The 13,630-nt window shown below is 42.3% G+C and overlaps 1 protein-coding gene across 8 annotated transcripts in view; it reads left to right on the forward strand.

The window, feature by feature from the left end:
• Window positions 1–13,630, forward strand: part of DOCK7 (dedicator of cytokinesis 7) — a 109,130-nt gene extending 95,500 nt beyond the window's left edge. For 4 of the 8 annotated variants that reach the window (XM_085306067.1, XM_085306061.1, XM_085306064.1 and 1 more), the window contains 7 exons: window positions 5,296–5,430; window positions 6,840–6,929; window positions 7,674–7,910; window positions 8,923–9,066; window positions 9,959–10,065; window positions 11,143–11,310; window positions 13,121–13,630. In XM_085306067.1, coding sequence (XP_085162193.1) covers window positions 5,296–5,430; window positions 6,840–6,929; window positions 7,674–7,910; window positions 8,923–9,066; window positions 9,959–10,065; window positions 11,143–11,310; window positions 13,121–13,163 — 924 coding nt within the window. In that variant the 3' untranslated portion in view covers window positions 13,164–13,630. Of the gene's footprint in view, window positions 1–4; window positions 4,609–5,295; window positions 5,431–6,839; window positions 6,930–7,673; window positions 7,911–8,922; window positions 9,067–9,958; window positions 10,066–11,142; window positions 11,311–13,120 lie in introns of those variants that run through there. The other 4 variants (XM_085306060.1, XM_085306063.1, XM_085306065.1 and 1 more) reach the window with 2 other exon arrangements.

Consider the following 13,630-nt stretch of genomic DNA (forward strand, 5'->3'; position numbering starts at 1 on the left):
AAAGAGCTATGCCAACAGCAGGGTTTACGCCTTGTGTCACAGGGAAAGCAGTATTGCCAACTATAAGCACTCAAGTATCCGGAGTCCAGTGCCAATGCATTCGTGAGATCTGCTTAAACATACCAAGTTGTGGGGTTTTCTGCTTGTCCATTTGTTTGCTGAATAAACATTGCATTCTTTTCATTTACTTTCCAGTTAGGAAAGTTTCTTGGAAAAATCTTTTCATGCATGTGAATTTAAAAATGCTCTTTTAGTTTGCAAGGTGAGGTTGATATCTGAGAACAGGATTCCAGGGACTGGTACTTTATAAAAAAAAAAAAAAAAAAAAAAAAAAAACAGTAGTGGAAGACTTGTAATAGTTGGCAACACTGCAAAATGACCTTGAATTAAAATAGAACAAGAAAACACAATGCTTGGTTTATTAAAGGTGGTTGGCTTTTGCATTCTGCACAGTGTATATGAAGTGTGTATGTATATTTTTATTCATACATGCTTTGGGCTGATCCTGCCTTCAGGCAGCTACGCTACTKCATTGGTCTCGGTGGAGAAAACAGTTGATCACTTGTGTCTAATTTTCAAATCTTGTTGGCAAAGCTTTTTGTGTGTGTGTAAGTGATAAYTCTAAAACTTTATTCCCAGCAATTTTGAAAGGTATTTACCATGCATAATAACAAATCATGAACCTTCATAAATCATGGTGGCTGTTATCTGCTCTGCCAGTTCTGTGATGGCTATTCAGTGTTCACCTTCATTCTCTTCTCCTCCCAAAGACCTATTATTTTTCATAAAATAATAGGATATAAAATGCTTTTTAATAATTTCTCCCTCATATCTGCATTTTTAGCTCTTTTCAGAAACAAGACCATGGAGTATTTTTAAAGTTACTTGTTTTGTTTTCAGTACTGTGATTACGCGAGACTTGGGTATTGGCTAAATTTCAAAGAAGAAATTCTAATAAAGATTACAGAGCCATCCCATATTCTTAACTTCAGGCAAGAAGCTGAGCTTGCCTAATTTCAGGGGGCTCACAGCTACTGAATGCGTATGTGGAGCAAAGAATAGCTATTAGGTGTTGGAGGAATGGGTTTCCAGCTCCTTGTTTCCAGGTTTCCTGCAGACCCCAGATAYGGCTGCAGACCAGGAAATTGCTTTTGTAAAGGGATATACTGGTCAGAGGCAGCCTGGCCAAGCTGCTCTTCCTGCCAGCCCTGAGCAGGAAGAGCAGTGGGAAAGCTGGCAGGCCAGAACAGTAGAAATAGTCATTGGTCTTGGACCAGAGGTGCCCAGAACTGGCATCGTATCTCCTCACACATGACATCTACACTGCATATATTGCTCCACTTCCACCCATAGTCGCTTTCTTCTTGAAAACCACTCCTATTAAATCCCAGCCTGCTCCCTCAAGCCTCATACTGGCCCCTCACCTTCCTCAAGTATGGCTTGACCAGCCTCTTCCACGAGCCATTCCTAGAGTATCCTGGACTCCAAAGTCGTAGATACTCAGTCCTTAYGTTCAGTGTTGTCACCCTGAGACCTCTCAGCTTCTCCACACACTTGGGAACCACAGCAGCTGGGTTTGTGCTGCTYATGTCCTGCCTGGCTTTGGGGCGAGAGCATTGACTTGGAACCAAAGGTGTTACATGACTGTTCGCTTTGCCAAGCCCGTTACTGAATTTGTGAACTGACCGTGGTGGCCTTGTTCCCAGCAAGGGTAACAGCCTAGCACGCAAAGGTACCAAGCTCCCGTAGCTGTTTTGCAAGCTCTCCATTCAAATTCGAATTGAACATATTTTCTTTGCAGCCACTTGTCAGAGGGAAGGATTTTGTGTCCCTKAAGGACATGACCCCATTGAGCTGATACAGCTTGCACAGTTTATAGTATGTGAAGTAGCTAAATCTRCAGTTGGTTGAGACTGAAAGGGCAGAGTGTTTAGAGAGGAGTTAYGTGTTTTTTATCAGGATAGTATGGCTCAGGGAGTGGACAGAGAAAGTTTGGTGGTTTGGCTTGCTGGGGAGTAGTCATAGCCCAGCTCACATACATCTCATCACTGATGGATCCAGTACTTTGTGAGGGAGATGTTTCTGTCGCATTAGGAACTGATCAGTACTCCTCACTGCAACCTTATCTCCCTGGGATCATTATGATAATTGAGTTTCAGCAGCTGGATTTATCAGGAAAAGCCAATGTGACTGGACTTTGTGATGTTGAAACAAGTGCATRTACTGAGAGCTACCTTTGTATTGGGGCACTAAATTTCGCCAGTCTCCTCTGGTGCCACCACTCCTGGGACTTCCTAGTGCACTACTGCTCATAACTTTATGCATTTGGTAAATACCACTGGAACTCTATTAATTGATGCTGATGAACAGACATTTTCTTCTCCCTTCATTGGTATTTTTACAGCAAAATAAATTTACACTGCCCTTAACAAATAGCTGTCTCTGCAAATGTCCACACGGCAGATGTTCACCTTTTAGGGACTAGGTCCTGTGAACACTTCATACACTGAAAATTTCTGGACATGTCTCTTCCCTTGTGGCTGATGGGAGTTGACGTGCTACGGAACAGCCACAGTTGCTCTATATGTACCCTCAACAAACAAAGGCTGGGAAGACCCACAGGTAGTTTCTGCCTGACAATTTAACCAAGTGGGAGAGCTTTATCCTTGCAGCTAAAATGCATGTCAAGGACTTGAGCAGATTTTTCTCACTGATTTTAAAAATCCCAACTGCTGATGCAGTGCTTTTTTTCTAACGCTGATGGAACCATACCCCGTTGTATCGCATACTAGCGTTGTTCTGGAAGGGCTGAGCTCTGCAGGAATAAGGACACGTCAGACAGATGGGACCTGTGGTGCTTGGTTGGGTATACTGCTTGGGAGTTGCTCACAAGAGCTGTATTTGGCATTAACATTCACAAATGGTTTTTTATCCTTCATCTTGCCACCTGGGCAATGGGATGAAGGGGATGAATCCTTCTCAGTTGCCAGGTAGAAGAGGTAGATGACCAAGTTCTGCTGAGGAAAGGACCCTGTCTTTTCCAGGAGAGTGTACAAAGCCTGTCATGTGGAAGCCTGGCCTAGAAGGGGGCAGTAAGGCCGAGTAGTAGGAGAAAAACACGTGAATTAAGAGAGCAGCTGTGTGTTGTCCATCACTGAGACCTGCCTTGTGCCCATCAGTCAGAGGCAGAATCCTACTGACATCCCTGTGGAGTAAGCCCTGACCCAACACAAGGCTGGGGCAGATGTTTCACTCCCCTTGGGTAAAACATAGTGCTACCTTGGAAAGTGTCTTTGAGAAATGTCAAGAAAGGAGCACTGGGCTCCTSTGCCACTCACACTGAGATTAAATTGAATAAAAATTGCACAGCTGGAAATGCTGTGGGGATTGAGCGGATTTGCAGTGGGTAATAATTGTGAGAAAAAAGTGGCTTTTAAAGGATATGGATAAGTAAAATAAGGGTTCAGTAGGCTGGTCATTTCTCYATGGGTCTGTAAGGAAGGGAAATAGCTCCCAAGCATTGCCAGGTAATACTGCTAATAAAACAGTGATAGCTTCCCAGCTGGGATTTGCATCCCCAGGAGTTGGGGTGCATCAGRGAAAGGCTGGGGCATGACAAAAATCCAGTTGTTTATGTTGGCAGGTGGAGTTGGTTCAAATCACTTCTCTGGAGGCGGGATTGCTYGGAGCAATGGGCTAGAGTCCAGGGYATCACCCGCRCAAGGCAACGCACAYGAGCAAAGCTCTGGGTGACACCACATCTTCAATTTGGGCACGTGTTTATGCTCTTGCCAGCGTGGAGCCTATGAATTCGTGTCTGTCAGGGTCCTGTAGCAAAGCCGAGATGTGGCCCGCATGTATTAGGCAGAGCGGAGCTGTGCCAGCACTCAGGAGCTCAGCTCCTGTGTGACACCTGTGAGTTTCCTTCAGGCAAGGAGAAGCAGTGGGTTGCTGTGGCAATGCTTTCTGCAGGCTCTGGAGTTTACCTGTGTKTTTTTTTTTTTATCCARAGGAAAATGAAATAATGTTCCTCTAAAGCCATAGCATGTTTGAATTACCAAAAAAACTAAATTGAGGAGGAAATGCATAAAAATAATATGCAAGTGTGATGAGAACATTTTTCCTCAGTTCTTTGAACATGTCCCTCCAACTGGTGGTTTTTCACTGATGTGATTCTTTTTATTTTAATTTGGTTCATTCATCCTCTCTGCTTTCCATAGATCATGTTCACCATGACCACAAAAGGTTAGTTTTGTCATAGCAAACTACTGAAAAAAAAAAATCATACATGGCAGCCAGGATATCTCTAGGTGCTATTTGAAACCAGACACTAACTCAAATCAGAAACTTTGCATGTTATATACTACATCACACTTTCCCATGAGAGTAAAGGTGAACATTTTAGAGTTTCTTGCTAAAAGATATTTCTGGTTTGTGCATGCAACGTGAGTTGTTTTAGCCTTTAACAAAATTGAAGGTGTGATTTATTTTTAAAGCATTTTTTCTATCTCTTTTAATCAGATTTTCTTTTTCACTTTTCCAGCAAAAATCTTTCTATTCCTTTGTTGCATTTCTGGGCCAAATTCACCACTGGTTCAAAGGGAAGCAGGTACATGATACAGTGGACTGCATCTGCTTTTGCCAGGAGTGACTTTGGCCCTTCATTTTACAAATTAGTTACTTAGAGGAAACCTTAATGCCTTTCAATCAACATGCTATTTAAAAAGCACTTGTGTGTGTGTGTGTGTTAATTGGCTATTGATCTAGGCCCAATCCTGCAATTACTTGAGGGCAGATTATGGAGACTCTGATGTGGGTAATTCTCAGGGGCTGCTTGTGTGCAGTATTGTGCTTGAGAGGCTGCAGCTTATGGAGGCTGTCAGCAGCTTTATTGCCCAGTGCGGTGGCCGTGGGCCAGGTTGAGGGGTCTCTACGTGGAATTTGGGGAACTTGAAATACTTACCCAAGTGAAAGAACTTGCCTTTAACTGGTTCTCAGAAACATCCAACGCTCTCAGACTCCTCCTGATGTGAGAAAACTTATTGCAAGGATGGGCTAAAGATCATAACTGATCCATATGATTTTCTGTTAATTATAATTTCAGTGTGGTGTTTGCTGCTAAATGCATTCATACTGAGTTCCAAGTGTGTTTTTCTTTTTCCTTCTTTCTTTCTCTCCTTCCTTGTTTTTTTTTAGTTTCTTTTTACTTTTACATAAATTCAGGAGCGTGTCTGCAGCCGTGCTTGGAGTATGCATGTCTCCACACTGAGATAACCTTTCGTTTCTCCAACCTAGGATGGAAAGAGGATGTTTGGCACCTATTTCCGGGTTGGGTTTTATGGAACTAAATTTGGAGACCTGGATGAGCAAGAATTTGTTTACAAGGAACCTGCAATAACAAAGTTAGCTGAAATCTCCCATAGGCTCGAGGTGAGATTTATTTTGGCTGACCTCAAATGTCTGTGAATTGCAATTTAAATACTTTCCATTAGTTATTTAAGAGCTGTGCTCCCAGATTACATGAAGAGTTTCAAACAAAAATCACTAGGCAGAAGCAGCGCTGTGCTTCTTGGCATGTGGCTCAAGGCTGAGCGCAGGGGGGAGTAGTTGTCAAGCGTAGCAGTCAGAAGCTGCACAGTGACTCAGAGCTGCAGGAGAGGCCATGGCACCCCATGCTGGACTGATACATCCTGTCCTGGTGCCGGTGTCTCCCTCCACAAGAGGCAGGAGGAATGTAGTGAGAGGAGATGCACAGATTTCCCTGGGTACACAGCGAGAGGTGCAGACTTTGCAATTGCTTTAGAGTCTGTGGCACGTCACACAGCGTTTGCATTTCCTTCCAGCCTCACGGTGGGGTGARAGCTGGGAATGACCTGGGCTTGAAAAAGACTGAGGTGCCTTTTGGGGCCTGACTTTCAGAAGACAGCACACTTTGCTGTCATTTTGTTTCCTTGGCATCAAGTGCCTCCACTCTCAGAAACTAGAGCACTTTGAGGTGACTGAATTTCAGAGCCTGAAGCGTGGGGCATGTGAATTCTCTCTCTAAGATTTTTCTCAGCCCTGAACAGCACAGGCAACTCTGATTAAACTAGCTGGGCTTGGGTGAAGTTTCAGGTACCATCAGTACTGTGTAACTGTTAGCCTGGCRTGGTTTTGTACCAACTAGCGCATGCCTAGACAATGCTTTAGCACAGTCTGGGGGACAGCATGGATCAGAGCCTCTTCCCAGCAGGCAGTATGATCAATGAGGCCATCCCTGAGGGAGAGGAAGAGCATTTAGCTGCATGGCCCTGCTACTTTTTCATAGAGCTAGAGAGCAGAAGCGGCCYTATTTTATTTACTAGAACAGACAGGGCCTCACATATCAGAGTCTGATGTCACGTTGTTGCTGTCGCAACAATTCAGTTGCCATCACRTTGCACTGAAAGCAGCAGAGTTATTTGAGGTTTCAGCATATGAAACTGAGTTCAGACCCTGGCCATTCTTTCTGCCCAGCAAAGCTGTGCTCTAATGCAGCACCTGATTTCCAAGCAGAACCTGTTTTGACCCCAATTTTCAGTTGAGCTCATAGACACACAAATGACTGGTTCAAAACCGTACAGTGTGTATGTGTGCAGTTGGAAGGCTCCCGAGTTCTCCTGGCTTCCAGGGTTTTAGGTTTGTTTTTTTCCTGTTGCCCCTGGAATGCAATTGATTTAATTCTCCTGGGTTCAGCAGATCACATTCAGCCTTGGCATAGCTACTGTTGAAGGCATTTGGATATGCCTTTGTCTCTCCAACCCCCATCTCTGATTGCTGCATTTGATGTTCCCTTTCCATAAGTTTACTCTTGATTGTAGGGATTTTAYGGAGAACGGTTTGGTGAAGATGTGCTTGAAGTGATTAAGGACTCAAACCCTGTGGACAAATGTAAACTAGATCCTAACAAGGTAAGAACACAAAGTACATGTTTAGAATGAGAYCTGGTTCTAAATATATGAAAGGAAAATGGGCCAGATTCTGCCCTGAATTTCCTCCAGTAGGCACTGAAATCCACTTTCAGAGCATCTTGTCTCTGCTCGGAGAGAGTGGGGGAAAACCATCCCAGCAAAGCAATGCATAATGAGCTGTTCCACTTCCTGCCCCAAGGCCTGTACCTTGTAGGGGTTGGTGGGAAGAGACAAAAGGATGGTACAGGCTGCATTTGCCTTTCTTTGTAATTGCTGCTAAATGCAAGGAAGGAAGGGAATTTCTCCATTCTCTGGCCTCTGACTTATTTGCAGCTATAGTATTTTGTCATTCTTGTACAAGATCCTTTAAGCATAGCGGAAATAATAGGAACGTATCTAGGAAATCAGACTACAGATGAGACCAAGGCATTATCTACAAAGAAAGGAAGGAGACACCTTATGTGAAGAATGAGAGGAGAGGGGCCATGTGCTATATTTTTTCAAGTCCAGAAACTGCTGAACAAGCTACCAGGCACCTAGTTGTCCCCATGAATATGAGTGTGATTCCTGTAAGTAAAGATAAGGAACAGTCCTAGTTTTTCTAGAGGTGTCTTGAGGAGTAAAGAGTTGAAAGTGGCCTAGGTTATTGCACTGCTAGAAGACGGGGATTGGAAGTCAGCTCTTCTCAGCCTTGTATGCACTGTACTTCATTTTCTGCATGCTTGGGTTCATTCTTTCCTCCAGGCCTATATTCAGATAACTTACGTGGAGCCTTACTTTGACACATATGAGATGAAGGATAGGATAACTTACTTYGACAAAAACTACAACTTGCGGCGTTTCATGTACTGCACGCCCTTCACACTGGATGGCCGAGCTCATGGGGAGCTGCATGAGCAGTTCAAGCGCAAAACAATCCTGACGACATCCCACGCTTTCCCTTACATTAAAACCAGGATAAATGTCATTCACAAAGAGGAGGTGAGGCCTGTGTTCTCAGCACTGCAGAGATCTGGTGGTTTCCTGTGTTTGAAAGGAGATATTATGCAAGACTAAATGAATTGTATGTTACTGAAACTCATGCATAGAAACTCATATAGAGCAGACCAGGCTATACATGTGGCTTTTTGCCTCAACTACAACCTTTTACACTGTCATGTTAGCACAGACACACTCTGCTGGCCATTCCATACTCCACCTTTCCATCCCTGCTAAGAGTGCATAACTTCTGCAGAGAGCCAGAGCAGATGAGTGCTCTCTTAAGCTGCTCTGGCTGTTCTTTGCAGGGACTGTGCTTGCGACCCCTTCATTTTGGTTTTAAGAATGGCTTGTTTCTATTGGGTTTTCCCCTGTTCCCATTCAACTTAAATTAAAAGCAGATCAGTTTAAAAATACAGTATATCCTGCTGCCTCTTTCACTAGTGTATCTAGATAACAGCATCAGGTGTGAGGAGAGGTCCTTGGTGAGCTCTGTCGTTCTGCTTGAGCAGCATGTCCTTTGCTCTGTATTGCAGCTCACTGCAGGGCAGCCAGACCTGTGGAGGCCTGAGGCTTGATAGACAGCTTTGTCCCAGAGTTATGTTCATTTTTCAAGGGTATGTAAAAACTGGTGTGATTCCTGGGACACAATGACAAATACATTTTAATACAAGGCAGGGAAACTGCAGGTGTTAGCCACTGAAACGGTGCTGTGACCCTGGGTAGTTTGTTGCAGTGGTCACAAAAGAACCCAGGAGTCTGCCTGCTCAGAAGCAGTCTTAAAAGACTCTGAGTACCTAAATGTAGAAACACATTTAAAAATCAAAATTTTCTTAATGTTCCTAAATTAAGAGAGCACACAAGTTCAAAAGCGCTTATCTTAAGAACTTCAGTCTTATTGGTGTCCTCCACCACTTCAGTGCCAGTCGAGCGTGACCTTAGTGCTTTTGAAAGCCTATTTCTGGTTGAGAGTTTCAGTCATAATAGGCATCCTGTATTCTGGCTACTTGTGTAGATCATTTTGACGCCCATTGAAGTTGCCATAGAGGACATGCAGAAGAAAACACAGGAATTAGCTTTTGCAACTCACCAAGACCCTGCGGATCCAAAGATGCTGCAGATGGTGCTGCAAGGATCAGTAGGTACCACAGTAAACCAGGTGAGAAGCGCTTTCCGAGATGGAGTTTGTTGGATGCTCAACTTTGAGCCTTATTTCTAAATTACCTCTTTTTTTTTTTTTTTTTTTTTTTTTTTTTTTTTTTTTTTTTGTCTTTTTCATTCGGTCTGTGGGATGTGTTTNTTCTTTCTTTTTTGTCTTTTTCATTCGGTCTGTGGGATGTGTTTAAGGTCACTTGTAGTTTTAGACTAGGTGCTCTCAGTTATTTTGCAATTGAAGTAACAGTCCTGAAAACATGATTAGATCTGGAAAGTGGCTAAGTATAGACGGCCCTTCTCACTCAGTTACCTTCTACTTCCTGGCATTCGCAGTCATTTCTACTTGCTCTCTTTTTTAAAAAATGAAGTTTTATACTTTCCCTTTGGTTAGCCAGACCCTGGTGGGTGGAAGTGGGATTGTGTTCTGCTGTGGTTTGTGAACAAAATGGAAAGCAAAACTAGTGAATGGAGAAAAATTGAGGAAAAATTGAGGGAAGATGAGTAAACCTATACTAATGCACAAGCTGGAAAAAACACAGCTTGAGTGTCAAATTCTGGGCTGAATTTGCGTTGTTGGCAAACACCTCCCTGCTTCCATTTGCTTTGTCTAAACTTTTTCTTAGCTGTCAGTTGACCAGAATTTGTTGAGAGTTGTTGTAAGAGAAAATGAATGTAGAGTCTGTGTATTTTTCACACTGGTTTCCAAAAGCAGAGGTGTATTTGAAAAAGAACCTAAAAGACATTTAATTGTCATGATATTTGGTGATTTATACTAGATTTAGCAGCTGCATTTCTATAAGGAAATGTTGCCTTTTCTGTGTGCAAGAAATTTCTCCAGTGAATGGATATGACAGACAGTTCTGAGAAGCTTACTCTTTTCACTTCTACTCCTAAAGGGGCCATTAGAAGTTGCACAAGTTTTCTTGTCTGAAATACCCAATGATCCAAAGCTCTTCAGACATCATAACAAACTACGGCTCTGTTTCAAAGACTTCACAAAAAGGTACAGTTACTGTTTTCACGCTGCCTTCCAGATGCATTTATTGCTGCCACATCAAACAGAAACATGTACGTTAGCACGAGGGTGTATCCAGACAGGAGTTTGGTATTGTAACGGTTGGTATTTGCTGCCTTCTTCTCACCAGTTTCTGTATGAAGCTGTATTCTTCAGCTAAGTGGTTGGTTCTCTGTTTTTGTGGTGCTACTGTTCCACAGCTGAAGTCAGCTCAAGTGGCTGAAGTTATTTGCCTGTCCTGTTTTATCAAGAATGAATTAGCAATCACAGTTTAGTTGTGAACAAGTGTTCCTGTTTCAGAAAACACCACTAGCCACACTCGCGCAAGTGGATTTGTGGCTTGGCAGGGTCAGGAGAAACTGTTGCATTGGCCAGGAGATTTAATTTCTGTCTGAAGTGAGTTTCTCCAAACCAARTGGAAGCATGTTGGCAGAGTTCTCTCGAGAAATGTTTTGGTTGCTATACTTTCCTCCTGAGTAATGCAAATTGCAGTTTCAATCCAGCCTCTTTTGCAAGCAGCAAGCAATTAAAAAAATTGAAATAAAAATGTTCGGAGGAAATAGATCCAGTGGCAACCTAGTTATTCCATACAGAGGTGGCACTGACATTATAGTTCTTTTCATACTCTTTGTTTAAATTACATCTTTCCAAATAGAAGAGCTCCTGATGAACATCTCATATTCTGCTATTTATTAGTCTTTTCCTAGGGAGAGCAATAATTTATCCATCTTTAAATCCTCTTCAACTGAAAATGGCTATGGAGAGATAAGCATTTCATTTCTCTTCAGGGGGAATAAACATAATTGGAGAGTAAAATTAAAATGAATAAGGAGTTGCCAGTGTAGAAGTTAAATGGAAATTGGAGATGTGACACCTTCTTTCCCCATGGAGACCTAAGCTCCATGTTAAGCTGAGTCCTTATTACCCAAAGGACAACATGGAGAAGAATATTACATGTCAACCCAGAAGAACAGGATGAAAGCTTTTGTGCTATTGAATTTACAAGTCTCTCGCAGGCACATCCTTTTTTTATGTGCCTAAGTTTCACAGACTTTTGTTTTTCAGATGTGAAGATGCTCTACGCAAGAATAAGAGCCTGATTGGTCCAGACCAAAAGGAATATCAGCGAGAACTTGAAAGGAATTATCACCGGTTAAAGGAAGCTCTCCAGCCCTTGATAAATAGAAAGATCCCACAGTTATATAAGGCAGTGCTGCCAGTCACTTGCCACAGGTGGATATTTGATTCTATTCCTTCAGCAGAGATAAGCAGAGTGTAAAACTGGGAGGTCTGATCTTCCTGGTGAACCTGTGAAATATGTTGTTTTTTTCTTTTCTAATTATGGATCTTTTCACTGGGTCCATCTCTCTCCCCTTCTGTCTTGGGCTTGGAACACACCCCGTTCCCAGCAGTTATGGTAGATCATGTTTTGCATGTCCCTTGAGCTCCTGATCTATGAGAACTTTTTTTTTTTTTTTTTGAATCCTATTCTTTTTAATCTCAAAACCACCCTCAAGATGGCAGGACTCTGACACTTGTTTATTCCCAGGGAAACTGGCATGAGGAACTGCTGTGCAGATAGGGTGGCAACAGCAGAAAAACAGTTGGTGTTTTGCGTGTTGGAAGACCTGTGAGCTGGAGTCCAGGCTTTTCTGTTCCTTTGCAGTGAAACAATATAAAAACCACTCTGTGAATGTACGAAGCAAGTCAGAGCCCTTGCTCTGCTAGTTTGTGGGGACAAACTGACTGAGCAGGACACTTTTCATGTGTAGTTTCTAATCAGGTTCTTCACTGCATTTACAGTAGAAAGTGCACAGGCACATATGCGTTTGGTTGCCTACATCTAGGGTCCCAAAAAAAAGAAAACTGATGCCCTCACTTTCCAGTGCCTGCYTTCTTGTTGAAGAAATAGAACAGTTGGTAGCTCCTCAATTAGCAGTATTTTGTCTCCACTTGCTATTTGTGTGCCTGCCCTGGCTCCTGAGTAGGGAGAAGAGTACTTTTCAGCAGGTACTCTCCACGTAATCTTTGATTTTCACCATTGAAAAGGACCCTGTCATGTCCTCTTTCAGCAAGGTAGGTTGAACCAGTCTTGACAAGGCTGCGTTGGTATCACAGTCCCAACCCAGTGAGTGGGGTGAGGTTTTTTTGAAAGGACATTCACTCAGTGCTGAGCGGGATATTGACAGTGCTTTTAACTGCAAACTCTGTAGAACGTTTATGCGAACGTTGATTTCAGCTCAGATCCATGCTATTGATTTAGAGGAATACAGCCCTGGTTTTGAACTTCTCCTCATGTAGGTGCTGTTCAGAGGTAAAGAGCAGTGGGAAAAATGAAAACTATTGTGAAAATATAAATTTGGCAAAAATACACTATAAATAAGAGCAAGACATAGTGCTGGATGAAGAAGGAAAAGAATGTTCCCAGCTCACAGTGAAATGTTTCGCARTGTTTCTGTAGGTGAATTTGGTTTATTTTGCTACCTGCTGAATGCTGCAGAAAGGTGGCCTCTCCTCATTACTCAAGTTCATGACTTTTTAAGCTCACCCTGGCTCATTTGCTGCTTGCTAGCTCTATTGGAGCTACTGTCTGTTGGTTGGGAATGGGTGGGAGGAGCAATATGCTTTCCTCTCCACCTTTGGTGGGTACCTTGCGAGCACATTTGTCATGATAATTGTTTTCTGGTTTTGTGAAATTCATCCTGTGCAGAGTGTGTAATACAAGCGTTTCGTGCAAAGTCCACTTGAAGATTTTTTYGAATGACTTAAATAAGACTTAAGTAGTGAGGATAGTTTGTTGCTTCTTGGTATGCAGATGATCTCTGAGCTTTCAGGGCTGTAAACCAAGAGCGGTTAAGTGATCCCGGATATAGACACAAAGCAAGTTCGTTTTAAAAAGCAGTGAATTCTTGTCAATTGACTTAATTTTTGTAGTAGTCAGATGTAGAAATATAGGAAATCATATACAGAATCATTCATCTTAAAGGGCTTCTGATTTCATCGTGGAAAGTACGAGCTCATCACTGTATTTTCTCTCCCTCAGAGACTCCTTCAGCAGGATGAGCCTTCGCAAAATGGATATCTAAGCAAGTTAAAAACCCAAACAAAAAGCACTTAAAATTAAGGTATTGAAAAGAAAGATCATTGTTATCAGCGCTGGGAATCAAAGAAGTTTTATTATGAAATAAAACTTGGACTTCATCCTGGACATCCCACACCTCTTCCTCCATCAAAGTGTTCAGTGGCCAAAAATCATTCTGAATTGTCAAATATAGACTTATCAATGTTTGAAAAAAAAGTCATGGCAGTGGTATCCGGAGTATTGGTGATTGATAAGCTGTAAACTTACCTGTTTTTAAGGCATTTTTATGACTGAAAGGTACACTAAACGCATTTACCTTTATTTATAGCATTACCTAATGTTAAATTTATTTACTTTCAGTTCATATATTTAATTTATATTAGGACCATATGCAAATGCATTTTTGAAGTTTTTAATGTAGTGATGGTTATTTTGATGGTACTATTAAATATGTGAATGTTTACACTTTAA

This window comes from Rhea americana, unplaced genomic scaffold (genome assembly GCF_003343005.1).
Source record: "Rhea americana isolate MKP2758 unplaced genomic scaffold, rheAme1 scaffold_230, whole genome shotgun sequence".
Taxonomy (NCBI): domain Eukaryota; kingdom Metazoa; phylum Chordata; class Aves; order Rheiformes; family Rheidae; genus Rhea; species Rhea americana.